At 48.1% G+C, this 11658-nt stretch overlaps 1 protein-coding gene across 1 annotated transcript; it reads left to right on the top strand.

Moving 5' to 3' along the window:
• Nucleotides 1-3754: 3754 nt before the first annotated feature.
• LOC102946677 (interferon-inducible GTPase 5-like) lies at nucleotides 3755-8852 on the top strand. Its single transcript, XM_027831934.3, has one exon. It carries the CDS (start codon nucleotides 5246-5248, stop codon nucleotides 6509-6511), a length of 1266 nt encoding a protein of 421 aa, XP_027687735.2. The 5' UTR covers nucleotides 3755-5245; the 3' UTR covers nucleotides 6512-8852.
• The last annotated feature ends 2806 nt before the right edge of the window (nucleotides 8853-11658 follow it).

The following is an 11658-nucleotide window of genomic DNA, read 5'->3' as shown; positions in this document are numbered from 1 at the left end:
CAAGAAGGGGGACAGCTGGGTTGTGGGCCATGGGGGTGATGGAAAATGATCTTACAAAAAAAGCCAAGGAAATGGACAGCCCCAAAAGTTTGTAGGTGCAGCATTAAGGTGGCTTGAAGGTGTCCTTCCAGAACGTGGAGAGTGGCTAAACATAAACCTCTGACAAGCGGGACGTGACAAATTAAAAATTCACCCCAGCCCCACAATGCAACCTTAATTCTGCTATTTTCACTTACCCCTCAGTGAGCCCTGGAAACCCCAATCCTTATGCCACCAGACAGCCGATATTCCCCACCCCTCTCCTCACCTCGCAGCAACAGCTCAGCCCCCCTGCTCCAGTGGCTCCGTCCTTCCTTCAGCCCGGCTGCACCTGCCCCAGGGAACGAGGTGTGTGCAGACGGGTGCTGGGATTCAAAACTGGAACACAAAGCAAACAGTGTCACATTCATGTCAGGTTCCTTGGTCAACCCATCCCGGTGGCTACTGCCCATTTCAGGGAGGCAGTCAAGATCGCTACCGATCTCCTAGCCCCTGGGTTCACACCCCACAGTCCGCAGGGTTCAGCTCTGGCCTGCCACACGACCTGCTCCCGTGGTCAGAGGCCTCCGTTGTTTGCAGCTGTTCTACAGCAAAGAGGCTTAATTCCTCTTAAGAGAGTGCTCTGCTTTGGTGGGGAGCCCTGGCTCCTGTCCTCCCTGCTCTCGCCTCTAAAATGCCACTCCCCTTTGTACACAGCCCCGCTGGTGTCTGGCACCCATTGCCTGACTGGGAACGGAATGCTGTAATCGATATTCAGGGTGAAAGCCGAATCGACGCTGTGAGAGCCATGGCCAACCGTTGCAAGGAATCCCTGCACCAGCGAGGGGAGCTGCAGCGTACGCCGCTAAACAAGAAAACCCAAGTCTTAGGGAGACAACGCACCACATAAAATGAGACATTTACTTCAGTGATATCTGCACCACAGACCCACGCTAGCATCTCCCCGAATGACGTGAGCTGTGTCCGCGGGAGCCTTTGTCTGTTGGCACGGCTCCGTCTGCGCTGGGGTTTTGTCAGCAGAGATAAGTCTGCCAGGGTGGGGGGTTTTACATCCTTGACCAATGCTATGTCGTTATAATGTGTCAGCACAGATCAGGCCTTACAGGGTATGTCCTGCAGTACAGAGTGTCAATTGACTTGGGCACCAGGGGTTTGGGCTGCGTGGATAAAAATAGCAGCATAGACATTCCCACATGGGCTCTGAAACCTGGCAAGGTTAGGCGGTACAATAGAAAGAGAGAGCCTGGAGCACTGGGCTTGATGCAAGTCTTGAGGCCTGAAGCAAAGTCAGCAAGAGCTGTGAGCAGAAGTCAGGCCCTGCTAGAAAGCAGATGCTTGCTTACACATTCACGGTCCGGTACAGGAACTTGGCAGAAACACAGCTAATGTTGCAAAAACACAGGCGCTGCTAAGAAGTAGCGGGCAGCGGGTGTTCATGTAAACACATTCCAGAAGGCGAGTACAGGTATACCCCAACACAGAGATACAGCATAAACACAATCTTGGGAGGCGGAAGGAACACACCAACCCCAAGTAAGACAAGGATAGGAGGGCAGAATGATGGATGGAGATGTTTTGTTCGAACCAAAAGGTACAAGGTGTAGGTAATTAATCACATGAGAAGTGTAACGCGGGACAGTTCGTACCAAGGTATAAAAGAGAATGAAAAGGAGGGGCCGCTTTGTCCAGCGTAGGGGGCAGCAGAAAGTCCATCTGCTGACTGACCTGAGTCCACTGTCCTGGGCCTACGTGTGCTAATGCAGCTGTAGAGTCCATGGGGCACACTAGGGCCCTGCTTCCTTGAGACTAACCCTGGCTGACAGCCGTCACCACGGAACGGAGTCCGTGCTCTTTCTGGGCAGTTCTACTGCGGCCTGCTGAACCAGCCACCTGTGCGGAGCTGGGACAGCTCGTGGGCAGAACACACACACGCACACCAGCTGACAACAGGAGGGTCTCCGAGCCGAGGCTCCAGCCTGAACATCTAAACTCAGTACCAGCTTTACTATGGCACCCTCACGCCAGGCCCACACTCAAAAGGGGCCCAATTTATGGTTGCCAGGTCGCATAGGAGAGGTGTAGGGGTTCATGCGGGTCCAGTGTCCCCCCAGATCTCTGCTTGGTCTGCCGGGAAGGGAGAAGGGCTCTGTCTTTTTCCCACTGCACCTACCCCCCGGCACACTCAGCCATTCCTGGCAGTTGGACCCAGGTGGGGGCAGAAGGGGTGGAACCAGGCATCTCTAACGCCTGCTGCTCAGGGTCGCTGCAGTTTTTCTAGAAGATCTGCTGCAGGAATTATTTTGGGGAAATTCTCTGGCCTGTGTTATACAAGATATCAGATTAGAGAATCACAAAGGCCCCTTCTGGCCTAGGAATCTATGAACATCTGGGGCCGGTTTTGTTCAATCTGGGGCCGGTTTTGTTCAATATCTTCATTGATGATCTGGAGGATGGTGTGGATTGCACCCTCAGCAAGTTTGCAGAGGACACTAAACTGGGAGGAGTGGTAGATACACTGGAGGGTAGGGATAGGATACAGAGGGCCCTAGACAAATTGGAGGATTGGGCCAAAAGAAATCTGATGAGGTTCAACAAGGACAAGTGCAGAGTCCTGCACTTAGGAGGGAAGAATCCCATGCATCGCTACAGACTAGGGACCGAATGGCTCGGCAGCAGTTCTGCAGAAAAGGACCTAGGGGTTACCGTGGACGAGAAGCTGGATATGAGTCAACAGTGTGCCCTTGTTGCCACGAAGGCCAACGGCATTTTGGGATGTATAAGTAGGGGCATTGCCAGCAGATCGAGGGACGTGATTATTCCCCTCTATTCGACATTGGTGAGGCCTCATCTGGAGTATTGTGTCCAGTTTTGGGCCCCACACTACAAGACGGAGGTGGAAAAATTGGAGAGAGTCCAGCGGCGGGCAACAAAAATGATTAAGGGACTGCAACACATGACTTATGAGGAGAGGCTGAGGGAACTGGGATTGTTTAGTCTGCGGAAGAGAAGAGTGAGGGGGGATTTGATAGCTGCTTTCAGCTACCTGAAAGGGGGTTCCAAAGAGGATGGATCTAGACTGTTCTCAGTGGTAGCTGATGACAGAACAAGGAGTAATGGTCTCAAGTTGCAGTGGGGGAGGTTTAGGCTGGATATTAGGAAAAACTTTTTCACGAGGAGGGTGGTGAAACACTGGAATGCGTTACCTAGGGAGGTGGTGGAGTCTCCTTCCTTAGATATTTTTAAGGTCAGGCTTGACAAAGCCCTGGCTGGGATGATTTGATTGGGGATTGGTCCTGCTTTGAGGAAGGGGTTGGACTAGATACCTCCTGAGGTCCCTTCCAACTCTGATATTCTATGATTCTATAAGTCTAGAAATCTGACCCTGAGCACTGAGCCTGTTCTCTCCCCCAGTGGTTTGAGCATTGGCCTGCTAAACTCAGGGTTGTGAGTTCAAATCTTGAGGGGGCCATTTAGGGATCTGGGGCAAAAATAAGGGATGGTACTTGGTCCTGCTGTGAAGGCAGGGGACTGGACTTGATGACCTTTCAAGGTCCCTTCCAGTTCTGTGAGATAGGTGTAGCTCCATATTAAAGACTAAACAAACCCACACTATCATGTTTCAGAGTAACAGCCGTGTTAGTCTGTATTCGTAAAAAGAAAAGGAGTACTTGTGGCACCTTAGAGACTAACCAGTTTATTTGAGCATGAGCTTTCGTGAGCTACAGCTCACTTCATCCGATGAAGTGAGCTGTAGCTCACGAAAGCTTATGCTCAAATAAACTGGTTAGTCTCTAAGGTGCCACAAGTACTCCTTTTCTTTCCACACTATCATGTAGTCCTCCTTGGAGCAGCAGTGACACCCAGTGGCCAGTCCGGGTAATGCACAGAGTGTGTTTCCCATGGAGCAGCAGTGACTGGTGGGAATGTGTCCCTGCTCTTCCTCCAGGTTTCCTGCTGTCCAGACGCCCCCGACCACCTCTCTCCTAAATCCAGCAGGAACAGGGCTGTTGTGCCAATATTCAAAAAACCAGGTAACTAAAGGCCAGTAAGCATGACTTCAATTCCAGGGAAAATAATGGAAAAGCTGGAATGTGATTGAATCGATAAAGAATTAAAGGATACAAATATAATTAATGCCAGGCTACATGGCTTTATGGAAAATAGGCCTTGTTTAAAAAACAAAACACAAAACAAAGCAAACAATCAACAAAACCAAACACACCAGGCCTAGCTAGTAAACACTAGAAAGACTTTGGGATGAGCTTTGCTCTATGAGACTTGAAAGGTCTGTTTAAATAAGTCTAGTGTCTTGAATGCAAGTTATTATTTTATTGTATAGGTAACAATCTGTTTCCAATGCTTCTGCTTGCTATCACTTGAATCTCTTCTCTTTGTTAAATAAACGTATCCTTGCTTTTACTACAAACATATCTGAGTGCTGGTGCTAAGCGGAGCGGTGAGTTGTAACTGGTCCTGAGGGATGTCCTCTTCCATTGGGAGTAGCGGATCCGTGAGTGCTGTAAGCGTGTGGGGGACAGGGGTAGACACTCCAGGGAGACACTCAGCGGGTCCAGGGGATAGAGTGTGCGTATTGCTAACCTGTAGAGAGAGAGAAAGCGGGGCTGGCAAGGCCTAGAGGGGAGTGATTGTGTGGCCCATGGCCAGAGGATGTGGGGAGCTGACCCCTGGAAGACACAGACAAGTCTCCTCATGCTAAAGGCAGGTTATAGTGAGGTGCCTCACAACCCTGGGTACCACTGGGAACCATCACACCACAGGTAGCCAGCCCCCCACCTGGGGATGGATCCAAGCCACCACCCCTGAGAGGAGAACAGCCCCATATCCCTCTCCCCACTGCCTGAGCCAGCCAGTCCCCCACTTTGGGGCTGGATGGGAGCTGTCACCCTCTAGGAGGGAAAGACCCCATGCCCCATTCTCCACCCCCTGAATCTGGAGTCAAAACCAAGCCAGAACCCCTAGAGCTGAAACTCTCCATATCCCATTCCTCCTGCTGCCTGATTTGGCCAGTTCCTACTGGCCCTTGTCCTGGGGCCACGCTTAATCTCATGCCATTGCTTGGTTCTCCTGAGCCAGCCAGTCCCTCTGACCTATAGGCAGAGCAGTACCTCATCTTTTTTATTATTTCACACCACTTTTGTTGTAACCTTGGTCTCTCCTTGGTTCCCTCAGAGCACGCCTCACTGCCATGGCTGAGAAAATACCAAGAGAGTTTGCTGAGCAACATGAAAGTCTGAGAGATACAATGAGTGGGGATAACTCCATGGAAGAATTCACCTGCATAACTCCAGAGGACTTAACGGACATCAAGAATGCATTAGAGGGAGGCAGAATGGCAGATGCAGTGTCCAAGATCAAAGAAAATCGTAATGCCCTAGACAACATCAAGCTCAACGTTGCCATCACAGGAGAGTCGGGCTCTGGGAAATCGACCTTTATCAATGTCATCAGGAATCTGGGAGATGAAGATACTGGTGCTGCTATAACCGGAGTGGTAGAGACAACCTGTGGGCTGCAGCCTTATCCACACCCAAAATATCCCAATGTTACCTTCTGGGACCTGCCTGGGATTGGGACACCCAATTTTAAATCGGAGAATTACCTCGAGGATGTTCAATTCAGCCGCTATGACTTCTTCATAATCCTCGGCTGTGGGCGCTTCCGAGATGTCCATGCCCAACTGGCCCGCACCATCCAGGAGAGGGGCAAGAAGTTTTATTTTGCACGCTCCAAAGTGGACACGGATCTGGAGGCTTCCAAGAAGCGCCGGCCCAAGGCTTACAATGAGCAGCGCATCCTGAGGGAGATCAGAGAGGATTGTGTGAAGTGCCTGCAGGCAGAGGGCATCAGCTTCCCCCAGATTTTCCTCCTGTGTAACTTTGATCTGGACAAGTATGACTTTCAGCAGCTGCAGGAAACCCTGGAGCATGAGCTCCCCAGTCACAAGAGTCACACTCTGCTCCTGGCCATGCCCAATATTTCACTAAACATCCTGCTGAAGAAGAAAGCAGCCTTCCAAGGACAGATATGGAAACTAGCTGCTCTGTCAGCTGGTGTTGCTGCTGTCCCTATCCCAGGCCTCTCTGTGGCCTGTGAAGTGACAGTTTTGGTGAAGGCCTTGCAAGATTATTGCAAGAGCTTCGGCCTGGATGACGAATCCCTCACTAAACTTGCCCAGAAGTTTGACAGACCCGTGGAGGAGCTGAAGGCTGTTATAAAGTCCCCACTGGCCGAGGAAATCTCAGCTGCTTTTGTACGCAAACTGCTGACCAATGTAGGTGGTGCCCTGATGTGTGTGGAGTATTTAGTGAGCTTCATACCAGTGATTGGCTCCCTTGCAGCCGGAGGGATCTCTTATGGGACCACATATTACATGCTGAACAGCTTTTTGAATGAAGTGGCGGAAGATGCTCAAAGAGTTCTGCTAAAGGCTTTAAAGGAGACAGAAATATAGTAGGCCAGAGAACGGCAAACAGACAATCAAATCGCCATAACCAGGGTAGAGATGGAAAGGATCCAGGTGCAACTAGAGATCAGAGCAGAACTATCTCCAACTCTTTCACAGCCCTCACAAGTGGTTGCTTTGTCTTTCCTGATTTTGATAGATCATGTACGCAGATCCCCATGATAGGATGACCATGGAATATGCCAGAGATTCCAACCCTGTTTGCAGACTGGGCCTCAAAATCTGAGCTTCCATTTAAACAACATTAACTTTAGAGCTGGCAGAATTTCTTTCCTGTCAAAAAATGTTTATCGATGAAACTGATTTTTTTTTCTTTTTTATATGAACTGTTTTCAAGTTTTGAACAAAAAAAAATTGAAATGACATTAATATTTTCATTTTGTTTCTAATTTAATTTTACCTTTAGTTTCAGTTTTCCACAACATTCTGTTCCCTCGCTCCATTTTTCTCGCTTTTTTTAAAATCTTCCTTCCCTACTTAAGTTGGGGAGGGTTGGAGAAAAGGGAGAGGAAAACAAGAAAACTAACAATTGAAAACTGATTTTCTTTGCTTTTGAAAACCAAAAAACTGAAACTTTGATTTGAAACATAAGGAAGGAAAATATTTTGTTTTGATTCAAAATTTTTCATTCAGAAATATCAAGTGAAAATCTTTCTCTCATTTTTCAATCAAGTCTGTTTAACTTTCTATCCTCTCTGAGTATGAGCAATCCTTCCAAATGTGAGCTGGTGCAGAGATGCCTGCCTTCAATCTGCAGACCATCTGGAACAGGAGCTAGGGGAGGTTGTGAACTTTTCCACTCATATCAATAGCTAAGGATGACAGTTTAAATGGTGGCATTAAGAATGATTTCACTAATGATTATTTTAATAAGAGAAACATCCAGCTACTGTGCACAGATCAACAGCTTCCCCCATGACCACATCAATGAGGCAGTTATGTTTCCTATACAAAACTTTGCAGCACATTGAAAATAAAAAAATTAGGGGCAACAAAAAACAGATTGCATTTGGTATCAACATCAGCAACAGCCGGGACACGCACTGAGTGCTCGGTTCCTTTTCTGATTTAGTTCAGAAGAATTTCCCATTTCCAGTTTAAATTAAGCTGCTGCAGAATCCTGGGGACCTTGTGTCAGAACTCACGTCAGACTCATGGCAGAGTACATGGGCTTTGATTATGACGAGTGTTAGGGGGCTTTCCCTTCACCCTGTCCCCTGGTTCTTGTCACGCTGACAGAAGGCACAAGACCAGAAGTCTGAAGTGCAGGCAATGCTATGTTTATTGGGGTTAGTTTCCAGTAAGCATGTGTCCCATAACTCTGACACCACAGAGCCTTGTTTCCCAGTGTCCCATTCCCCATGTCCTCAGCAGGCATAAATATACCTGAAATGCACGCCCTCGGTCCCACCCCTTACAACTTATGGTCATGTTCCATTTTGGGGGGGTCGTTGGTCTGGGGTCTTCATCCCACCTCTTTTGTACCCCAGGGGAGGGGTAAGGGGTACAGTCATGGGCAGGCATTTCTCTGGCCTTTTAGTGTTTTACCTTCCCCCCGATCCTCCTTGCCCCTCCCAACTGGTTGCTTGACCTTGCCTTGAGATAGGAGTTGAGACAGTCTTTGAGTGCACCCATATATTACTCTCCCACCATGCCCAGTAAAACTTTAACAGTTCTTATCTGTTCCCATTATACTAACAAACCCATCTGACTAGGCAGAAGCAACACACACAGTGTCTTTGTCCTTTGTTCACACATATTCGTAAGAATGTATGTGTACCAAAACATCAAACAGGCAAGCAAAACTCAGAATATTATCTCAGGGAAAAATACAGGCCTGAATCCTACATGGGCATGAGCACTGCTAACAGCTAGATACTGTGGAGATCTGTTCTTTGTACATACTTGAGATACACTGATTAAGCAGAAAACATTACTACTTATTAAATGATAGTGGAATGGTACCGATGGCATAGCTAATGTTGTGACAGAGATTTCTCTTTGATAGGTGCGTTAAACCTTTATTTTTAGGAAATATTGTAATAGTGGCCACTTGCTGCTCTGAGATGATCCCTTCTACCCAGAGCTGTGATTTAAACTGCTGCTGGTGGTTTCTTATTCTCAATTTATTATTTTTCATGGAGCTCGGTTTGCCCCACTCCAGCCCTTGTCTCTGCTCAGACCTATCTACCGTGTCTGGATTGCAACTGTCTGGGGAAAGGATTGGGCCCAGACTAGGAAGGAGTCTAGTCTGTGAAAGAAACTTATTGGAACATCTTTGAGGGTGAGATATTACTTGTAATCAGTTTCTTAATGTATTAGGCTTAGACTTGTGTGTTTTGTTTCATTTTGCCTTGTGACTTACTTTGTTTTGTCTGTTATTACTTGAAACCAATTAAATCCTACTTTTTATACTTAGTAAAATCACTTTTGATTATTAATAAACCCAGTGTAAGTAGTTGTTACCTAGGGGGGCAAACAGCTGTGCATATCTCTCTATCAGTGTTACAGAGGGTGGACATTTTATGAATTTACCCTGTATAAGCTTTAAACAGAGTAAAACACATTTATTTGGGGTTGAGGCTCCCAAAAAGGCTGGGCGCTGGGAAAGCCCCTGTTAACTGAGAAGCCCCTGGGCTGAGTGAATCTCAGCTTCAGTGAACTGAAGGGAGGCATGGCCCAACCTCTAGGTCTATGCTGGAGCTGACTGGAGTGTCTGACTGAGCAAGACAAGAGTGTTCTGGCAGAAGGATTGTTCTCAGTGGTACCCCAATGCATCAAGTGACAGCCTTGCGGGGGGGTCTCTGTGACCGAACCCATCACACCCAGAAATCGGCACAGTATTCCCAACTGAGGCCTAATCAGTGCTGCATAGAATGGAAGAATTACTTTTCATGTTTGGCTTCCAACATTTTTGCTGATACATCCCAGAATGATGTCCCCCTTTTCTGCAATAGTATTACACTGTTGACCCATATTTAGTTTGTGGTCCACTATAACCCCCAGAGTCTTTGCTGCAGTACTCCCTCCTCGGCAGTCATTTCCCATTCTGTATGTGTGTAACTGATTGTTCCTTCGTAAGTGGAGTATTTTGCATTTGTCCTTGAATTTCATCTTGTTTACTTCAGACCATTTCCCCAGTTTGTCAAGACCATTTTGAATTTTCATCATATCCTCCAAAGCTCTTGCAACCCCTCCCATCTTGGTATCATCTGCAAACTTTATAAGTGTACTCTCTATGCCATTATCTAAATCATTCTGAAGATATTGAACAGAACTGGACCCCAGAACTATGGGACCCTACTAGATATGCCCTTCCAGCTCAGTTCTGAACCATTTATAACTACTGTTTGAGTAAGGTTTTCCAGCCAGTTGTGCACTCACCTTATAGTAGATTTATCTAGGCTATATTTCTCAAGTTTGTTTATGAGCAGGTTATGTGATTCAGTATTAAAAGCCTTACTAAAGTCAAGATATATGACATCTACTGCTTCCCCCCATCCACAAGGCTGTTACCCTGTCAAAGAAGGTTATTAGGTTGGTTTGACATGATTTGTTCCTGACAAATCCATGTTGACTGATAGTTATTACCTTATTATCTTCTAGGTGCTTACAAATTGATTGTTTGATTATTTGCTCCAGGTACCAAAGTTAAACTGACTGGTCTATAATTCCCTTGGTTGTCCTTATTCCCCTTACATAAGAACCTAAGAACGGCCATACTGGGTCAGACCAACGATCCATCTAGCCCAGTATCTTGTCTTCCGACAGTGGCCAATTCCAGGTGCCCCAGTGGGAATGGACAGAACAGGGAATCATCAAGTGATCCATCCCCTGTCTCCCATTCCCAGCTTCTGGCAAACAAAATGATAAGGGGTATGGAACAGCTTCGATGTGAGGAGAGATTAGTAAGACTGGGACTTTTCATCTTTGAAAAAGACGACTAAGGGGAGATATGATAGAGATCTATAAAATCATGATTGTTGTGGAGAAAGTAAATAAGGAAGTGTTATGTAGTCTTTCTCTTAACACAAGAACTAGGAGTCACCCAATGAAATGAATAGGCAGAAGGTTTAAAACAAACAAAAGGAAGTATTTCTTCACACAACACACAGTCTACCTGTGGAGCTCATTGCCAGAGGATGTTGTGAAGGCCAGGACTATAAAAGGGTTCAACAAAGACTAGATAAGTTCCTGGAGGCTAGGTCCATCATTGGCTATTAGCCAGGATGGGCAGGGATGGTGTCCCTAGCCTCTGTTTGCCAGAAGCTGGGAATGGGTGACAGGGGATGGATCACTTGACAATTAGCTGTTCTGTTCATTCCCTCTGGCAGTAGGCAGGATACTGGGCTCGATGGACCTTTGGTCTGACCCAGTCTGGCCGTTCTTATGTTCTTATGGGATATTGAGGGGCCATGGGGGGAGGCAGGGGCTCCTGAGGAGGGATATTGAGGGACTGTGAGAGGGGCTGGCAGGGCTCCTGAGGGGGATATTGAGGGACCACAAAGGGGAGGGTGAGTGACTGTGAAGGGGGGTATTGAGGGGCCGTGGGTGGTGGAAGGGGGCCCTGAGGGGGGATATTGAAGGGCCATGGGGGAGTGGTGGGGATCCTGAGGGGGGATGTTGAGGGGCCATGGGGGGAGTGGCTGGGGATCCTGAGAGGGGATGTTGAGGGGCAGCTGGGGAGTGACAGGAGATGTTGAGGGGGGATACTGAGGGAGAATGAGAGGGGACAGCAGGGACTCCTGACGGGGGATTTTGAGGGACTGTGAGGGGAATGGCTGGAGATCCTGAGGGGGGATATTGAGGTGTCTGGGGGGGTGACTGGAGATCCTGAGGGGAGATATTGAGGGGCAGTTGGGGAGCGACAGAGGATGCTGAGGGGGGATATTGAGGGGATGTGGGGGGCGATGGGAGCTCTTGAGGGGGATATTTAGGGACCACAAGGGGGAGGGCAAGGGCCTGTGAGGGTGGATATTGAGGGGCCATGGAGGGGTGGCTGGGGAACCTGAGGGAGGATGTTGAGGGGGAATGGGGGGGTGGCTGGGAATACTGAGGGGGGATGTTGAGGCACGACAAAGGGGAGGGCAAGTGACTGTGGGGGGGGGGGGTTGGGGGAGCGGGGATTCTTGGGG

Source organism: Chelonia mydas, chromosome 24 (assembly GCF_015237465.2).
Source record: "Chelonia mydas isolate rCheMyd1 chromosome 24, rCheMyd1.pri.v2, whole genome shotgun sequence".
In the NCBI taxonomy this organism is placed as follows: Eukaryota; Metazoa; Chordata; order Testudines; family Cheloniidae; genus Chelonia; species Chelonia mydas.
The sequence above is the reverse complement of the archived record's forward strand: the minus strand, read 5'-3'. Positions and strand labels throughout refer to the sequence as shown.